General features: G+C 35.8%; 1 protein-coding gene across 1 annotated transcript; it reads left to right on the top strand.

Moving 5' to 3' along the window:
- Window positions 1-901: 901 nt before the first annotated feature.
- Window positions 902-21,319, top strand: CLDN16 (claudin 16; the record flags this gene model as incomplete). The annotated part of the gene is made up of 5 exons (XM_084232699.1): window positions 902-1,015; window positions 13,229-13,331; window positions 16,774-16,938; window positions 20,089-20,280; window positions 21,129-21,319. The coding sequence occupies 5 exons, from the start codon at window positions 902-904 to the stop codon at window positions 21,317-21,319; spliced, it is 765 nt and encodes a 254-aa protein (XP_084088825.1).

Here is a 21,319-nt window from a genome sequence, read left to right as displayed (position 1 = left end):
GTTAATATTAACCATTTAGCTTTTAAAATTTTTTTTCAGACACCAAACTAAATGATTTACAGACACCATACTACTCAGTTCTTATAAACATCTTAGTAAGAAGGTATTAACACTCGTATTTTACAAAAACTAGAACCCAAGTGCCCTCGGCCTATAAGTTTCAGAGCAGGGATTTATACCCACAGTTGTGCAGATTAAAATGCACACTTTCCCCCACTCTTTAGTGTCAAAAGGTTAGGTGTCCTGGCTCTAGCTGGGGCCCAGGTGCAGGAAACCCTTCATGAGGCTGTTCTGTCCAACACTTTGGAATGCAAACTCCCTTGAGCAAGCACTTGTTTAGCATAGTTTCACCAGTGGCCTGTCTGTCTAAGGTAGTCATGGAATATTAAAATAGTCCCAATAATAAAATAGCACTCAGTCAACCGTGTAGCCTCCTTACTGAGGGGGAGGCAAATAGCTCACTTTCCCTGGAGGGCCTGAGAAAGATCAGTTTACAGCGTCAACATGCGGAGTCGCCCTTCTTACTTCTCTCCATCTTGGTACTGGCACGTGCCTCGGAGACCATCATCTCTCATAAACCCACAGTCTGGGCCGAAAACGTTACCAGGGCTGCTTTCTCCCCCACCCAAACATACTCAATCCTTTCCCTGCCCTGGCTTCTGATTGGAGGCTGGTTGCTTCGGATAATGACCTCCAGGACCCCTTCGTGGGTAACAGCCTGTGCCTATGACTCTTACCGCATTTTAAGACGCCTGCAGCGGGTTGTGGGGAAAAGTAAAGAAGTAGCATTCCCGCACCCCCACTTTCCAGAAGCACAGAAGATTGACGGCATTCCAGATACCTGAGTGGGCCTGGGACCTCGGCTGCCCGCGTGCCCCTTCCAGGCAGGCTGCTCGCTAAGATGAGGGATCTTCTTCAGTACGTCGCCTGCTTCTTTGCCCTTTTTTCTACTGGCTTCTTGGTTGTGGCCACCTGGACAGACTGTTGGATGGTAAATGCCGACGATTCTCTGGAGGTAAGAGGTCAGCAAGTTCTTTTTCTGACCCAAGCCCACCTCAATTAATAAGCCTCACTGCCTCAGTTCTTTTATTAGGACTAGTGACAGAAATAATTGCCCACATGTATGGTCTTACTTCTTACATACTGCTTACTGCATCTAGGTGTTATTCCCTCACTTAATCCTCATAGCTAACCTAGCAGGTGGGTATAGTTACCATCCCATTTTACAGATGAGTTAGCGGACTAATCCCTCTTTAATTATATAGGTATATTCACACAAAGGGAATTACATAATTACTGTTACTGAGCTGTTCAAAAAGTCACATCTGTCTTTTCTGCATTTACAAATTGAATAGTGTTCCAGTAACATCATTTCTCTTAAAGACAAATTGCAAAGAGAAGCCTGACAGACTTTCTTAAAGAAGGGTGATGATCTAAGACATTTCGTAATCAAACACAAGGCACACAGGCATATACACATACATACACACAATTGGGTATTCAGTAGAAACATATTGTCTTAAGGCATTTCCAAGGAGGAGAAAAGACTCCAAAGGAGAAATATTTGTTCACTGTGTTCCATAGGTCAGATATGGATTTTAAGAACCTCACTATTAGGAATGAGCTGTCCTTGAGATGGTTTAGTTTTTTGTTATACAAGAGATGGGTGAATGGTTTAAATTTGAGGATTTTATTTTTCTCACTAGAGAAAGTTAGAAAAAAGTAATTTTGAAGGCTAAAAGCCTTCCCCATAGCTAAAGGAATCAGAGAGTAAAAATCAAATCTTGGGAATCAGCTACTATTCATTAGTAAGGTTTAGGAAAGTTTAGGTAAGGAAAAGAAACAATATATCAGGAACTCAAATAAAGAGTATATTGCAACCCAATTTGTTCTATGATGTTTGTCCTGAAGGGAACAATTTACCCTAATAAATATTATAATGTCACCTTTATGAAGTTTAGGGAAGATAACCGAGAGCAAGTGTGTTTATTTTTCTCCCTGTTTTATTTATTAGTCTCTCAATTTGGAGTTAGAAATAGAAAGTAATAATCTTTGCATTTTGCTGTTTATGTGCATTATTTTTGCTGTGTTTTTCTTATTTTTAATTTTCTTTTGATTTCTACATGACATTTCAAAATCAATGGAGTTATAAATAGTTCTTCATGCTAGAAAATTATATTTCTGAAAATTGTGATAGGATTGAACTATTGTAAGGAATATCTGTTATATGTGAGGCCAGCGATGCATTTTATTTGGCCATATACATAAGTGGTGAATGAAAAAAATGCCCTTTAAACAGCACTTAGGGAAAAGTGTAGTAAATAGCAGTCCGCTGCCACTAGCCTGTCAAGGTCTAGATTGCGAGTATTAGATGATTACTACAGAAATAGCTAGAACTTGAGCCCACTTAAAACTATGTCTTTAAAATATGCAAAATCTCATCAAAAAACATTGTTAAGAGACTTTATAAAACAATTTGAAAATCTTTCTGCTTACACTGATGGAATTGCTGACTTGACTTGATAAGAAATGGAAGCTTAGAAAGGGCCAAACCTTGCTGAGAGAGATTGGGAGTCCCAGAATTTATAGTGGCTTCTTGCTTTCATTTCAGTCCATCAGACCAATTTAACATCTGCTCTGTGCAAGAACACTTCTAGTTAAAATGAATGGAATGAGCAGTTTGGGTTATTTAGCTCTGTAAATCCTTGCTAACCTTGGTCAAGACTTACTGAGTATCTCTAAGGTTCTTTCTTATTTTCATACTTGGTTAGTTTTGCTATAAATATTCCTGAAGAAGTCTCCAATGAAAAGAAAAGCCCTTTAACAAATGAGACCCCCTTCTCTTTCAACAATCTCTTAACTTGCCAATGTTTAAAGGGATAGTGATCTCTCACAATAATTGCTTCTTCAATTGACCAGCATGTGAAATCATACTTTATCATAAATTTGAAGGTTCCAATACTCCCAAATTAATTACATTGCTCTCCTTCCTTGCTTCCTTCCTCTTTCATTTATCACCTTTGGTCATTTATTTTAGCTCATTTTAACCAACTGTTAGATAAAAGTTGGCACAATAAAAGTGCTTTAAAAAAACATAGCTATGGACAATTTTAACAAACAACTATTATGAATTTCTAGCTTTGTTGGCTTTTTAGAATGATGTAGGCTTGAGAGTTGGAAAATAGATTTTGTTGTTCAACACACAACATACATGAAATGTGTGACATATAAAAGTGCTGTACTAATCCTGCCAGAGGAGGCAAAGATGCAGCAAGAATGGGTTCTACCCTCCTCAAGTGTACATTTAGTGAGGAAGAGATATACACATGAAGCTCTGAAAAAGGCTGATTCATATGTCAGAATGAAATGAACCAAGTACCATTAGGGCAAAGAAGAGAGAACGATTATTTCCTGTCATGGACATTGAAGCAGGTCTTGGAGAGGAAAAAAGTATTTGAACAAAACCTCAAAAAGATGCAAAGCATTTAAAAAAATAGAAATGGGCAGCAGGACCTTTCCAAAAGAGAGGACATGTGGCCAATGTACAGTGAGGAAATGTTTAGAGCTTCTTAGAAGATTAACTTCAGTAACAAGGAACTCAAGTATTCTTTTGTCTTACTACAAATTACTCAGATACTACAAATTATTTTGTTGCCTATTTTTTTTTTAGATTTACTTATTTATGCATTCAAGAACTGGGGTACAGGCCAGAGGTGTGGGGGTTGAGAGGATTCACCGGAGACAGAGTGGGGAACAGAACAGGCAGACTGACTGAAGTACACTGCTGAGGGGAGCAGCGAGCGAGACAATAGAGGTCTGCTGTGCCATGTGGGTTAGCTCCCTGCCTACGCTGGGGATCGAACTTGTACTGCAGAGGTAGCGGAGAGCTTCATAGTGCTGTGCTTAATCCCTTGAGCCACCAGGGAGGTCCCTTGTTGCCTTGTTTATACCTGCCTGAACAGTGAATTTCATTGCATTAAGTATGTTAGGAAAAAAGAAAAAAAGTACACAGAATTGCAGTATGCACAGCCCCAAATCAGGAACCAAGAGCCCTAGGCCCCCAGCCTGCTCCTGTCATCACTGACTCATTTGTGTCTCTGGGAAGGCTGGTGTGAACACTGGATTTTGAGATCATCCTAGGCTGTGTTTGTCTCTTAGGCTCCTTTTGTTGAACAAGTTACATCCTCATGTCCTTGACCCAGTTTTCTCAATTATAAGAGGAAGCTGAGCTCAATTATTATGATTCTTTTTAGTTTACATTAATTTTTTTTTTTTTTACACCAAGACTCCTTGACTACTGCATAGTCTGCATTTCCAAAGGATGGCCAGTCACTGAGGTACTGAGCATGTCTAGGGCCTCCCAGATATTTCAAATAGAATGTTCTCCACTTCTCTGTAATTCCCAATGATTTTTTCTATTTTCCTTTCCTCTTTACGTTTTCCTTCTTGCTTTCTCTCCTCCTTCCTCTCTTTTTTCCTTTTTTTTCTCTCCATTCTCACCTCTCTCTCTTTCTTCCTTTTTCTGTCCTCTCTGTTCTTTTTCTCCATTCTTCTTTGTCCCCCTCCTTTTATAATTCACCTTTTTATATCTATCCCTTTCTCTTTTCATTTTTCTTTTCTATCTTCCTTCATTACACCAATGTGCTTGACACCTACTGTCTCCCTAGTACTGTGGTGGATGTAGGTTTATGAAGGAGAACACGTTGTGGATCTTCCTTAAGTTTCTCCTCATGTCCTGGGGAGACAGGTGAACCACAGTTAGAGTACAATATGACAAATAACTCCAAGTGGGCAGCACACTTAATTTTGGATAATCAACAAAGACAAAATATCTTAACTAGGATTGAAGGACAGGTGAAAAAGGCAAAAGTAGAGAGTATTCCAAGCAGAAGAAATGGTATAGGTAAAGATCCAGGTACATTAGCTGTGTGTGCATGTGGCTTTGTACATATTTCATTATGATAAGATTTTCCAACATAAAGTGATTTCGTGTGTCATGTAAAATATAGATCTTATCTTGACAAGTGTGCTTCACTACATGGAAACATATATATGTATTTTAGAAAGGTCAATTATTCTGGTTACTTGTGGGGAATGTTCAGAAACAGTAAAATGAAATAGAGACCTATTAGGAGGTTTGCCATAGACAGGAAATAAAGGTGTTCTGCATTAAGATGGCAGCAAACATAGAGATATGTGTGGCTATGGGAAACTAAAGAATTTGAATTGATAAGATTGATCATTGATTGTATGCAGGGAAATAAGGCTGAGGAAGAAAAGTCAAGGTTGAGCCAACTGGAGGAATGGTGGAATCATTTATCTAAACTGTAAATGGAAGAAAAAAAGTATAGTTTCTGTACACAAGTCATCAAGGAGCCACATCTCTGAACCATCCAACTCATTTCTTCTCACATAATTTATAATGCAGCCCCTGGAGGGACCAGAACCACAGTGCTTTATTGTGGAGAAGTTGTCATGTTGGACTGATGTCAGAGATGAAAATGAAAAGATGAAATCCCACCTTTCAGATAGTAGTTAGCAGAATGAATTGAGACAGATGTTCAAACTCCTATAAACCACATTTCCTCTTCTATACAGAAAGAATAATAATATGTGTATCATAAATGTCTTGCAAGAATTAAACAAGTTTGTGTATTGAAAACATTTACCACAGTACCAGCCAAATACAAATCAGTCAATAAATGTTAGATATATTACTGTCTACTTACAGTTTATTGTTTTGTTTTTATTCTGGAAGAGGAGATGGCATTTTGTATAATGTTTACTGGAGAGAGATATGAACTCTAAGTTCTGTTCCTATTTTTGCTATTGATTCTTTTGGAGAAATTTTGTTTACTTCTCTGAACTGTGCTTTGTCTATTTTTATACTTGTAACTGATTTCTTTTCATCTAACCTAAGGAATAACTCACACAATAGAGACAAATAGTGTAAGTTATCTATTAAAATACACTTTAGAAGGAAATTATGAATTAATGACACTATTAATGTTAACTACATCATAAGATATGTAAGTTTAAATTACTGACACTGTAATAGAAAAGTAATTTCTTCTTAAAGTTACTAGTCTCTTAATTACCAGAAGGAAAAATGTTTTCACAAGATTGTTCCATATTTCAGTTAATCTTTTGTTAATTATTTACTAAAAACTTTCTATACACCAAACACTGTCATAATTTAAAATTTTGTTACCTCAAATGAAAGTGTCCCACATTTGAATTAGTTTTATCTCCATAACCAGGTTCTCCCCTAGGATTTTTATTTGCATTAGTGATACAATTCTTTCAGACATAAAGTAAATATTAAAATGATTATATCTAGCAAGATCTCTGATTTTTTATATTCTAGTTTTACTTGACAATTGATTTCAAACCCCAGCATATATTCGAGGCTACAGATACTCTTTCATTCATCTCGTGATCTCCTTCAGCACTTAGCACTGACATTCACATAATGGGAAGTCATGAGCATTTGTTAACATGAAACGATGGAGACATCTATTAAGATACTTGGCATAATTATTAAAATAATGAATAAATGAATGCAATATAATGTAATCTGTCTTTTGAATTCTGGCTTGAACCTTAGATGAGAAGCACCGTTTTTTTTTTTTTTTTTTTTTTTTAGGCACGATGTTTTATCTTGCTACAATTTAAATCCTTTCAAGATATGAATTTCATTTCTCTTTTTAATAAGAGAGGAATAAGGATCTCATCTCCTGGGATGTATAATAAAGTTGGTGAAGAGTGTATACTGGTCTGGAGAATATAGCTTTTCTCTCTGGTACTTCAAAAGAGAAAGAAATAAAGGGAGAGGGAAAGTAGAAATGAGTATTTTATAATCATTTCACTCAATATAAATTGTGTTCTCTGTCAGTGGGTAGTAATCACTACGAAGTTGTGCTACCATAGGAAACACACTCTAAAATGATTAATTGTGGCTTAAATAAATTAAATGGTAAAATTGAAACATTTAGATTGGACACTAAAATTAGGTAACTTATGACAAAGGTCACAAAATTATATTTGACCTACATTATCCCATTCTTGCCACTTGTACCTTTGTGAGAGCTTCACGAATAAGCAGGCAGAGCCACAAAAAAGAATAAAAGGAAAGATGGCATTCTATTATGCTGATTTAAATCTTGCTTTGTTATCATTAAAAATGCCTGAGTTAAGTTCTTTTACAAGTTGAGATAGTAAAAAATTAAAATATGTTGAAAGTTTAGAATCCTTGTATAGAAATATTCAGTTGCATTTTGTGTTAATATTGAAGATGTTTCAAGCTTTAGTAGTAAAACATGGCATTATTATAACTTTTGCATATTAACAAATGTGTTTAAATAAATAATGGAAAAGGTAAGTTACACCTTTGGTGTTAAAGTATATTAGCACAAGGATGGTAAAGGGGTGTGAAAACTATAATTCCTATAATATGCATATAAGGTGGTTACAAAAATAATGTCCTCATGGCTTGTTCTCTTTTTCTTTTGCTCTATGCATTCTTCATATAACTGCACATGTATTTACATATAAATCCCAAAGCATATGCATTTGTAATGCATATTGACAAATAAAGATGTTGTTTGGTAATTCAACTAACAATGTGTAAATATTTACTATGTTTACTGTATGTGTACAGAATATATATGTATATATATGTGTATGTATATATACATATACATGACTGGAGAAGGAACAAATGCCATTTAATTAAAGTATTTTTAAGTTTCTTTAATTCTCAAAAAATATATAAAATATATGGAGGTGCACCCCCAAAACTGTAGTAAACATGACAATGCAGATAAAAATTGTGTGTGGCTACTTATAAATATTTCTGGAATGACAGAGAAGAGAAACTGACAAAGACTTAAATAGAGAAAATTAAGGAGAGACTGATAAATAGTTCAGAATAAGAAATTCCAAGATTAAAGAACTAATTTATGCCTCTATAAACTCAACTGAAAAGAGTCATCACCATGGTGTCCTAAAACTTTTCCCAAGTGACATCCTTCTTGCTCCTCCTGAGTATTAAAGGTACAGACTTTCTAGAGTCAGTATAGTAAATAGGGTCCAGGCTGACACCAAATCACTATAAACCCTGTGGTTTTAATAATAGTTTCTCCCTGAATGGGCTAATTCTAAGGATGGCATTGTTCTGGCTCTTAGATTTTTCCACTTTACCTAGAGGAATAAGGTGTTAAATAACACACATTTTATTGGGCATATCACCTTTCCTGGGACACTTCCCATTCCACATGGGAAATAAAAATGACTCTTGATGTGTCCCCATCTAAGAGAGAATATTCCCCTCCTCACTTCAGTATCAACAAATATTCACTGAAGTAATGTAAATATTCCTCTTGCATTATTTCCTGTCATTTATTAATACATAAATCACACATTAAAAAAGAGAAAGCTTAAATTTAGACTCTTCTTTTGTACGACACTATGAGATAAAAATTATTAGCTAACATTTTGCATTTCTTGCCCTTTAAGAAAGGTTAACCATAATATTTTAAGCATTGGTCTGCTTTTTTAAGAACCTTGTCTTAAAACTTTCAAGAACTTAGATTTGCATGCCTTTTAAAGAGTTTTTAACAAGCCATTTTACAACAATTTTAGAAAAGACTATGTATTACAGAGGGGAGGATTTTCCTAAATATGATAAATAACATAGAATCTTTTAACCTTGTCTTTTGTGCACAAAGGCACCTTAAAGGGTGTCTCCAGTAAGTGCTATATTAACACAGAAGTTTAGTTAATTACAGCCACTATTCTCACGTACCTTAACTGAGTGTGAATACCAAGCAATCTAACAGTGTGCCCCAGAGCATTAATATCTAATGAAATTGGATTCCTTGTTTCCTCTAATGAGCTCATTGTTTTTCTAAATATGGTCATTGCAAGTAAATGATCAATAGCCTTGAAAATGACACCATTGCTGGATTATTTTGGCAAAAAATAAATATTCCTTTCAGTGTAAAATAAGTATTCATCTATATCTCAGCACATTTCTGAATAGCTTCACATATAGCAAGATTGTCTGTAGTAGGTTTGTTAATTTTAATGAATGAGTTAGCAAGAAATTAAGGACAATATTATAGAGCAGTGACTTAAAATCCGCATAACCTAGCTCAAGTTGGAATAAACTGGATTCTGTGTGTTCCTGTTAAGTGAGAGACTGAAGGGCAGTAGGCTATGAGAAAGTCTGTTTTCTGCTATGCTATAATAGTTCAGTACCAATTGCCTCTACTGTATTAGAATCGTATGGCTTCCATAACAAATGAACACAACTTAGTGGCTTAAAACCAGAGAAATGTGTACTCTTTTTTTTTTAAAGGGTTTTTTTTTTTTTTTTAAAGATTTATTTATATATTTATATAAGCACTGGGTACAGTCAGAAGCGCGGGAGGGTGAGAGAATTCACCAGAGCCAGAGCGGGGAGCAGAAAGGCAGAAGGACCGAAGTACACTGCTGAGGGGAGCAGCGGGCGGCAGGAGAGGTCTGCGCGCCATGTGGGACCCTCCTCCGGTGGCCGGGGAGCAGCCGGGGATCGAACCGGCGCTGCAGAGGCTGCGGGCAGTTTCACAAACCAGTGCTCAACTGCCGCGCCACCAGGGAGGCCCGAAATGTGTACTCTTGCAGCTCTATAAGCCAGCAGTTGGAATGCAAGGTGTTGGCAGTGCAGCCTCTCCTGAAGACTCTAGGGGAGAACCGGTTTTTGGCCTCTCTGGTTCCTGGAAGAAGTTGGGCATTCTTTGATTTGTGGCTACATCACTAAGTATCAGCTACTTGTGGTCATGTGGCCTCCCTCTCTTCTGTAGCTGTCTCTCCATACTTGGTTCTTTATAACAACACTTGTCATTCAATTTAGGGCCTAGTCTGGTGATCCAAGATGATTGTCTTATCTCAAGATCCTTAATTACATAGGCAGAGTTGCTTTTTCCATTTAAATGAGATCACAGCCATTAAGTTCTGGGGGATAGGACAAGAACATATGCTTGGGGAGGCCACATTCATGATACATAACTTTCTCCACTTTCATTGTAGTTAGCTAGTCACTATTCAGGTTAATATAATGTTTAAGCACCTATGGCATCTAATATTTATTGAGCAAAAAATTTATATGTGTGATTATAATATTCTTATAACTACTCTGTCATTATCTTCTTTATTCAGATAAATTGAGAAGTATGTGGCCAACAACACAATTTATACTTAAAATACATATCTTTTCAACTGTTGATTACATTTTATGCATATGTAAATGCACATCCTTCTTTAAAAATTGTGTTAAATTTAATAAGATGGATTTTCTTTATTACATTTTTGGTCTCTGTCATTCTTCAGGTCAGATAATATTCCATGAATTCCAGAACATCACTTCAATTTTTAACCTTGGGAAGAGCAAGCTAAAGTGAGGTTTTGTAGAACAATGGCCATAGGAAGACATTAAAGTTAAATTTACTGTTTCACATAAAGCTACCTTCCAATTTTCCATTTTAGAGTATGTTAGCCTGAAATGGATTTGGATTAAAAAAAAATTTTAGTGTAATGCAATATTTAAGAGCATATACACAGATGGTTATTCTTATGTCCTGTCTCCCCATTTACTTGTTATACTTTCTTGGGATTATTACTTGACTTTCTAGGCCTCCTATTTATTTATAAAATAAACAGTAATAATGATATTTTACAGAATCCTTCAAAGAATGAGATAATGGCATGTTTAAAGAGCAACTGTTTCCTAGTATAGGTTTAATATAGAATTATTCATCATTACCAATTGCATTACTTGGTTCCTGGACCCAATTTCCAACCAGGGTGTAACTAGACAGCCCCATTCCAATAACGGTTCTCAGACACTAGCAGAGTATCTGAGAATTCAACTCAATTGTGACGCTATCTACTCAGATATTGTATCCGATTCCACAATTAAAGGGCTCAGGCCCTCGAGACTGCCTTCCATTTCAGATGCTGGGTGAAAGTTCTACACAGGCCTCAGGCTGCCACCTAGTCAACTGATCAACTGATCGACTGAATACAGAAGGGAGGTCCCCAATGCCCCTTCTTCGGAATTCAGGAGCCTGTTGTCAAACCAGATTATCACGTATGCATCTGACTGACTGTATATAAATCAGAGATTCCAAGGACACCCTTCTTAGATTCAATTTTTTTAAGATTTATTTATTTATTTATACAAGAACTGGGTACAGTCAGAAGCACGGGAGGGTGAGAGAATTCACCAGAGACAGAGCGGGGAACAGAACAGGCAGACTGATGAAGAAATACACTGCTGAGAGGAGCAGCACGCATAGCAGGAGAGGTCTGTCACGCCATGTGGGACCCTCGCCCGGAGGCCAGGGATAGAACCGGCACTGCAGAGACTGCAGGCAGCTTCGCAGCCCAGCACTCAACCACTGCGCCACCAGGGAGGCCCAGATTCAATTAATTTGCTAAAGATTTCTCACAGAACTCAGGAAACCCATTTACTTACTAGACCACAGTTTATTGCAAAGGACATTAAAAGGTAAAAATCAACAGTGAGATGAATGAGGTGCATAGGGTGAGGTATGGAGGAAAATGCCCAGAGCTTCCATGGGCTCTCCAAGTGTGTCATTATCCCAAATCTCTACATGCTCACCAGCCCTACCTGATCTGAAGGCGCTCCTCTTAGGCTTTTATGAAGGCTTCATTACACAGGTATGATCGATTAAATTACTGGTCATTAAGACTGATGTCAACCTCCATCTCCTCTCCCCTCCCAAATTTAAGGGGGAGACTAAAAGTCCTAATCCTCAGGTTGATTTCCTTCGTAACCAGCTCATGTCTTGAAGGGTTTTCAAAAGTTTACCCCATAAACATAGCAAAAGCCAATCTTAACATTTAACGCTTAGGAAATTCCAAGGCTTTTGGAAGCTGTGAGCCAGGACTGTGGATGAAGACCAAATTTCGAAAAATATATTTTTTTGTCATCTGAATGACCAAAACACATATTTCTTATAAATCATATCTTCACACCAATTGTAAGTATTTTATGCATAACAGATATTATTTGCCACGTAAAGCTTTTTTTGCCAATAAAGCTTTAAATCAGAACATGGGTCAGCATTTTCTAGTGTTTTTATTCCTTGATAGGATTTCCTTTTATAAGCCAAAGAGATTAAATTCCTTCTTTTCTCCTCTACACCAATTATAACCTCCTGCTTTTGTGTTTCTTTACCTACCTTGCTCTGTTAATATATGTATATATATTTTAGGGAAAGTTTTCATTTTCCGAGATAATTCTTACTTAAATCTTACTGCACTACTCTAAGATTTCCAAGGTAATGCAAATCCATAATTGAGTCAAAAGAAAAAAAATCATATTAGTTCTGTTCCATATGCATGAGCTCTGTTAAGAATACTTGAAACTACTTTCTGTTGGCATGTTAACCATTTTGAGAAATCTATTGTGACTTACAGTTTGTAGATGAAGTATGGGAACTCAGGGCACTGCTACCTTTTAGCTCTAAGTGGGCAGAATCATCTGCACAGCATTTTAAACTCAAAGTGGTTTATAGTTATCAGATTGTATGAAATTAATGCTAAGTTTACATCCATAACATAGCATAGGTATTTGTATCTGTCAGTGCAACAAGGAAGAGAAGTCTTGGGACCTTCATAATTCATTTGTTGGTGTCAATGTATAGCTTTCTTCGATAATTATTTTAAATTTATGAGCCTCATATATAATAACACCTTTTTTCATAGAACACAGTGTTCATGATGAAGAAAAATTAATGTACATCCCTAATAGACTCAAGAAGTCAACATTTATCATCTATTGTTATATTAATTTTTTTGATGAGTAAATGTCAGCACAGGGAAATGAAATTAATTATCTCTGTATTCCACTATGACTATGATAGAACCAGCCATAGGCATTTGAATATAATTAATTCTGATTTTATCCATCTTTGACATGATTTCTCTCCATCAAATCAGGAAACAAATTCAGTTCTGGCAAGGAAAGCTTATAATTTTCAGTCTGTAAGGGAAAATGTTCTAAAATGCATTGTGTTTGTTGGAAATGGAATTCTGATGATACTTGTAACCACTGTACTATGCTCTCAAATTCACAACAGTCAAGTTCTCCCTTTGATCAAGGGGAACTAAAATGTGTCTGCGTGCGCTTATTTCACCCAGTGTCTTCTTCAACATCTAGGTGAGCACAAAATGCCGAGGCCTCTGGTGGGAGTGTGTCACAAATGTTTTTGATGGAATTCGGACCTGTGATGAATACGATTCTATTTTTGCAGAACACCCGTGTATGTATACTTCAGACTCCTGACTGCCAGGAAGAAAATGACTTAGAAAATTGAACTTAGGTTTCTGATACGTGTGTGTATTTTTCTCCAAAAATATATTAAAGTTCTGTTCAGTTTTAAATGTTTTGATTGAGAATTTAGTTCATTTTTGAAATGTGAATTTGAACATATTTTAGCATAGTTTATCTTTTTCCATGTATTTATATATTCTGGCATAGTGCCTTATACAGAATCAGCTTATAGAAAATACTGTTAAAGCTGAAATAAATTCTTCAGGGTGCTGTGATTTTATGATTAGAATTGATGGGTTAGATGTAAAGCATTTTGGAGGGATCTTTTAGCTTTGATTTAGCTCAGTTACAAGGTTTACAGTATTTCATTTGAAGATTTGATAAGGAAGATAGAGGTAGAGGTAGAGGGGCAGATAGGAGAAAACAGAGACAGGCAAAGAGAGACACAGATTAAGGATCAATGAATGAAAAATATCTACATACATTATAACAAGAAAACCCAACTCCTTTATCTTCTTTACCTTTAGCTTTAAATTATAACTAAGTGTTAGCAAGGACCCTATTTTTATGCATAAAATATTTTATAATTAAAAATCTTATTTTTAATTCTCTCAATTCTACCCTATAACATTTATTTTTAATTTTTGGAACATCAAATAATGCCAAGAAATACTGGTGCTGTTTATTAAAATAATTCAGTTTTACTCCCTTTCAAAGCAAATAATGGGTGCTATCACCAAATGGAAACTCCTTTTTTCAAGATAAATGAAACGTAAACCCTTGGAATGTGACTTTTCCCCTGAACAGCTATTTCTGTCCCAGAAAAATCACTTAAAAGAAGTAGTACTCTAAAATACATTCTTCTGCTATTTAGGACTTAAGAATCGAAAACATATTTTAGCATAATTCCCAAGTAATATATTTCATTTTTTAAAAAAAAAAGTCTCCTTAATTCTCTCTCTTTTCCCCTCCCTGCGCTAACCTACTTCTGTCTATAAAGAAGCATGCTTTGGTCATAAGAATGGAAACTCCTATAAGAGAAAGGGGGACTATAGCTGAGAGAAGAAAGCATACATTGTACAAAAATGAAGAATGATGTAAAGTATATGTAAATTAATAAATAAAATGGAAACTCATGTGGACACAAGGTGTTCTAGAAATGCAATCGTGAGAACTGAAAAGAAAAACAAAGATCAAATCTTTCAGACTTTTAAATACTGTCATGTACATTTATGCAAGAGCAAAATAAAATCACTCATAAGCCTACTGCACAGAAAAAATACTGTTTATATTGAAAATATCCCTTTTTTATTTTTTGCTTATTCTAGCTTACATTTTTCTTTTGATATATTTTTAACTATTAATTTCAAATAATATGCTAAAGATTCATTATTTTTCTTTTAAAAATTCTACCTCATACTTTAGTATGAGGTATTAACTATTAAGACAATAGGGATGAAAATGCATTCTAAGGAAATAATATATCTGTACCCCCTAAACTATTACTCATGTGAGTAGGATTTTAGTTTTAGCCTTTGATATATTTCCTACAGTCACAATTAAATAACTACCTCCATTACCCTGGATATCTAAGCTATACAGACCCAGCTAAATATTTTTTAAAGGTTCCTGCTGAAATAGTTAATTTGAGTTTCCACTAACTTGAAATATTAATAGTACCAGCTGCTAAATCTCAATCAGCAATGCCTGGCTGGCCAGCATAGCAGCCTGCTTGCAGAGCTGCCTTTGGAACAGGGTTAGCCATGAGGCCCTTCGAGTACCCCCTAAATATTAGTCCTGTGTTTCACAGTTTCTCTGTGAGATCATGGGTCAGAGAGTGCCCAAGGGAAGGGGAAGACCAGGGCACACAGTGATTTTAGAGCACCCCACACAGATGGCTTTTCTGGCCCTGGGTGGTCCCAGGTTGTAAAAAGGAACTTAAACAAATTCAATGGAGTCACTTCAAAGTATTGGGACTACCTGACCTGGAATGCTGACTAGGAGATTCACTTGTATAGACCAGTTGGGATCAAGAGGCTATGATGAAATGTAAAAGCTAATATGACACAATGAGTTACATTTCTCTTTTCTCCATTTTTAGAAAAATGAGCCTTAGACTTGGCTTATATTTGAAACTTGAACCTTTTTTTTTTTTAAAGATTGTCAAATTTAGTGGCCTTAAAAATTCCATTCTAGGGCCTCTCCTCATTGCGCAGCTGTTGAGCACTGGGTTGAGCACTGCCCGCAGCCTCTGCAGTGCCAGTTCATTCCCAGGCCACCCGTGAGGGTCCCACAAAAAAAAAAAAAAATTCCATTCTAGAAGCAACTATACTCACATATTAATAACATAATTATATATTAAATATCATCTATTAATAAGGTAGGAGCTAATTTTATGCATTGATTTCCACCTTAGATGGTTCACAAAATATTCTTTTTTATTTCAAATAAGGAAAATTGGCCATATTCTTCTAAGTAACCTATTACTATTGAGAGAACTTATTAAAAAATGCAAAGAATCCCCAAATCATTATGAAAGTAAAATATAATTATAGTACTAACAAAGGAATACATTTTATTACTTCTCTCCATTAGCCAGCTAAAATGTGGTTGTACTGACTTCAGGTAATTAACTCTATTTGTGACAAAATTTCCCTATATTTAATTTAGCATCAGTGGGACTCACAGTTCAGGAGTCTTTCTCAGTTAAAATTGTGTATATTGCAGAAGAGGACTATCATTATTCCAATTCTCTTTATCTGACTTTCCCTTCCCTGAGCCTTCTACCACACATGCTCATTGACTATAGCTTTGAAATATCCTCAATTGACAGTGCAAGGCTGCAGTGTTGCAAGAGAGAAAATATGAGCTTGCTTCCAGAAGTTATCTTTTACTTAATAGCAAAATTTCTTCTTTTTCTACAATTCTGCTCATTGCTCCCATCAGCCTGAATTGGCAAGAGACATCTTGGAAGTATTTGATTCTGCTCCCCTGTATCAAATTTTGAAGTTATTTTTAATTCTTCTTTTTAAGTCTCACAAATGCACTTATCATTTATTCATTGAATATTTATTGGGTAACCTCTGCAGAATGAATACTCTACTTTCAGTTCAGCTTAGCTATAATACATGTGAACAAGACTCATTTCAGATTAAGTCAAAAAGAGACATTTAGTCCCTAGTCTATGCCAGGCATTTTGCTAGGAGCTGGCAAAACTAAGAAACAATAAATATTTAAACAAATAATAATGTTAGTCTTTCATAACAATTTTGAGATTTTTGAAAACATTAAGGGTGTTCATTTCCAAGCTCATGCAAATTAAAACTTTTTCAGCAAGGTGTGTTAACATATGTGGTTATGATTTTTGTCTACCTCTGTAAGTTAATGTTTCCTTCCTCAGTTTACCATAACCACATGCTCTCATCTTCCAGTGAAGTTGGTGGTAACTCGAGCATTGATGATCACTGCAGACATTCTAGCTGGGTTTGGATTTATTACTCTGCTCCTGGGTCTTAACTGTGTGAAATTCCTTCCTGATGAACCATCCATCAAAGTCCGCATCTGCTATGTTGCTGGAACTACATTGCTAATAGCAGGTACTAGTCTGGACTAATGTACTACCTCTAAGGGCTTAAAAGGTGAAGGAGAGGATGTGTTCTGAAGCAAGTGATTTTAGAATCATATGTGATTTGCTTTTGTAGATTGGATGAATTAAGAACATGTTATCCAGCTTCATTTCTTTTTTTTTTTTTTTACCAGCTTCATTTCTTTGGCTTTGGAATCAATTCATCAATCTCTTGTTAGTTACCCCAGATCAAAGTTCTCAAACTTTTTTTAGTCATTACAAAAGCTATATAATTCCTTAAATTGTTAAAATAATTTCCTTTGTGATTTTCCTGCAGTTAAATTTTAAAGTAAGACCTAAGCCACCACCTCTCTACTTGTACTAAATCCACCAAGTCTTTTTGGCAGTGAATTAAATTGTGTCAGGACCTATGTTAGGCTTTTCTCATGCACCAGCCCATTTGATCATAAATGTAGCAATAAACAGATTATAATATTATCTTCACTTAGGAAGGAGATGAAGAAATGGAATTATGAAGACTTATATGAAGTATGCCTAATAAACATGGGTTAAGAAACACTTTACACATGTTTATTAGTGAAACAATAAAATATTAGCATCTTACTTGAATTTGCCATCAACTTCAAAACTTAGTCTTCCTATAGACAGCATGATATCCTCTTTAGATCTTGATGCACGTTGGAAGGAAGCATAATGTCACAGAAATCAAAGTGCATGAAGTTTGAATCCAATGGGCACACCTTCACATCTCTGTTTATGGCAGTGGAAAAAGCTAGCAAAACAAATGTAAAATTGCAAAACTGACCAGGGAGCAGTGTAGGGTAGTAAATAGATAGGCATTTTAGATGTAAATACATATATGTAAAAAGATATATGATACTAAAGATATAAATCATATATATAAAACACAATAAAGAACATATACATGAAACTGAGTATGTTTATCTAGCCCAAGATCACACAACATATACACACACACACATATAATGTCTATTCATAATGTTTTTGAGTTTTATTAAAAAAAAGTGTATTTAATTCTTAGTTCATACAGATTTAAAATCTTATTTTTTCAGGAGCCTATGTTAATGTGTGTTGTGTTTTTTGGTTACCTCTGTGAGTTCAATGTTACCTTTTTCTGTATGCTGTAAACTCATGCCCTCATTTTCCATCTATCTGCATATGACATGAGACTTTAGGCCAGTTACTTCAGTAGTCGCCATTGTTTCCTAATCTGCACAATAGGATGCAGCCTAGGTATTAATTTATACTTTGATTGTTATTGTGAAAATCCAAAATGAGTTCATAGCAGAGGGTTTAACACATCACACATTCAAAATTGGGGTCCCCCTAAGATTTCCCATACAAACACTGAGTCAAGACCCTGTGATCCTTAGATTGTATCAAAAATCACAAGTATTTAATGATATTTCTTTTTTTAAGACATGTATTCTCACATCCAGTCTGGTGATAAAGCTGTTGTATGTGGCAATCTATTTAACAAATTTAAACACTTAATACTGTACAGTTTTTTCTTCAGAATACTTTTTGAGGCATCATTAGAGTCCACATTTATTTATTTATTTATTTATTAATATTTTTCCATACAAGAACCAGGGTACAGGCCAGATGTGCGGGAGGGTGAAAGGATTCACCAGAGACAGAGTGGGGAACAGAACAGGCAGACTGAAGATATACACTGCTGAGGGGAGCAGCAGGCGAGACAGGAGAGGTCTGCTGCGCCATGTGGGATTCTCACCGGCCGGCCAGGATGGAACCCGTGCTGCAGAGGCTGCGGACAGCTTCACAGTGTGGCGCTCAACCGCCTGCGCCACCAGGGAGTCCCCCACTTTTATTTTTTTAAACAAAAAAGCAAACTAAATTTTTAGGAGACATGTCAATGAAAAAATTGCTGCAGGCATGGCTGAAGAAATGGCTAAATTAAATAACCAACATTGGCGAAAGCCTTGATGCCATCATTAGAAATTAGTATGATATATAGATATGTTGTATAGATCCAATACCTTGTATGGCAGTAGCAAAGTAGATTATATAGCTATTGCATATCTATACATCCGTATATCACATATATAGTCATAATCTATTTCAAAGTTTCAAAAAAGATATTCCCATTCTCAACCTATTAGTTACAGTATTAGCGAAAGGTATGGCAATTTATACCCTGTTATCTAAAGGTTATATATTCATGATCTGGTCTTTCCTAAAATTTTGTGTTAAGTAATTGGAAGAAGAATGCAATTAAATGGTGTCTGAAATAGATAACACAGACTCCCTAGGAAAAAATGTGAAACTTTAAGAATAAAGATTTGAGAAACATTATTACACATAGCTTTTTGTCCCGCAACTCCCTACCTATTTTTATTACATCTAATGCTTGACTTGCAACTTACACCTTTAAAGTTAAAGGGCCCTAGTGGCATCATTTTAAACCAGTCAGTCTTCAGATAAACTAATCTGCAGGAATTAAATTTTATAAAGTGAGTAAATTTCCTAGTGCATTCTTATGTGGTGTGGGATTGATAGATAAGGATTTATTTTAAAATACGGTAAACTGTTACTTCAGATAAATTTGTTTTTAATCCCAATACACTGAAGTGAATGATTTTAAAAATATAGTTTCTTTATGGGTGCTGATTGAGTGAGTGGCATAATTTCAATCATGGAGAGGTGGGGGTCAAGAAGCAACAGGATACTCTTAAAGATGCACCCTTTAAATAAAGAAAAATCAGTATCGATAAACATATGTTCTGTATTATTTGTCCTCAATTTTGTGTCCTTACTCTTCTTTCCTTGTTTTCAATGTTTTCCTTTATGCAACATTAAAATAGCACTGGAATTATTGGAAAATTAAAGAAAACCATAATGATCATCTTAGGTTTACACAAACAGGTGTACATTGCACTATTACATTTTTGTATGTATTTTTATGTATAAATGGAAATATATTTTGAAGAAATGCAAGATGGAAGAGGAAAAGAAGATATAGATAAGGTGTCCAAATTTGAGTTGGCCATGAATCTATATTATTATTATTATTATTATCCATTTAAATAATATCTATTTGGGGTAATAGGCAGATCTTGGATTTAAAATTGGGAAAAAAAAAAAAACTTGGATTTTTCTTAACATCTCTCTTTTACAGGTGCTCCAGGAATCATTGGATCTGTGTGGTATGCTGTTGATGTTTATGTAGAACGTTCTTCCCTAGTTTTGCATAATATATTTCTCGGCATCCAATATAAATTTGGTTGGTCCTGTTGGCTTGGAATGGCTGGGTCTCTGGGTTGCTTTGTGGCTGGAGCTGTCCTCACATGCTGCTTATACCTCTTCAAAGGTAGGCATCAATGCTATAGAAAACTTCCTTGCCTCCAACCCAATGGAAGCATATTACCCTAGCACACAATATTATTATTATTCAACTAGTGGCATTTTTAATGAAAAAAATATCTAGAACTGTGTTCAGTATTCAAATATATAGTAATTATTTAATGTATTATAATCTTACATGTCTTTACCCAATCTACTATTTATATCCAAGTTAAGCAAAGAAGTAATTGAGAACTAAGTCAAATATTTGCTGTTAAAGAACTTAATGTGTTACTGTTAGGTTTCAAAAATAGGACTTTAAAAACTAGGGGGGTGGGGCAGGGTGGGGCGGGCAGGGGGGCTCTCCCTGGTGGTGCAGGTGGTTGAGCGCCACACTGTGAAGCTGTCCACAGCCTCTGCACCATGGGTTTCCCTGCCGGCAGGCAAGAATCCCACTAGTGAAGCAACCTCTCCTGTCTCACCTGCTGCTCCCCTCAGCAGTGTGTTTCTTCAGTCTGCCTGTTCTGTTCCCCGCTCTGTCTCTGGTGAATCCTCTCACCCTCCCGCACATCTGGCCTGTACCCCGGTTCTTGTATAAAAGTAAATAAATCTTTTTAAAAAAGAAAACAAACTAGGGGGATTCCTTTCTTCACCAGAAAGGATAAAAGAAGGAAGTTACTTGATTAAATTTTAAATATAAAACAAATTTCAGAATACAAATCTTAGATTTTCTCCTAGGTTTCTTCTTAGATGATTTCTTTTTTATAATACATTCTTGCCTTTTACAAAGAATATATAAAATGACATTTTTTAAGTTTCCAATGTTTACTGAGCCATAATTGTTTTTATATCTCTACCTGTATCTCTTTTAAACAGATGTGGGACCTGAGAGAAACTACCCTTATTCTATGAGGAAGGCTTCAACTGCAGCTATTTCTATGAGGAAGGCTTCAACTGCTGCTGTTTCTATGAGGAGGGCTTCAACTGCTGCTGTTTCCATGGCCAAATCATATAAGACCCATAGAACAGAGACCGCCAAAATGTATGCTGTTGATACAAGGGTGTAA

Source organism: Talpa europaea (genome assembly GCF_964194135.1).
Source record: "Talpa europaea genome assembly, chromosome: 4".
NCBI lineage: Eukaryota > Metazoa > Chordata > Mammalia > Eulipotyphla > Talpidae > Talpa > Talpa europaea.
Note: the sequence above shows the minus strand (reverse complement) of the source record. Positions and strands in the feature narration are given on the sequence as shown.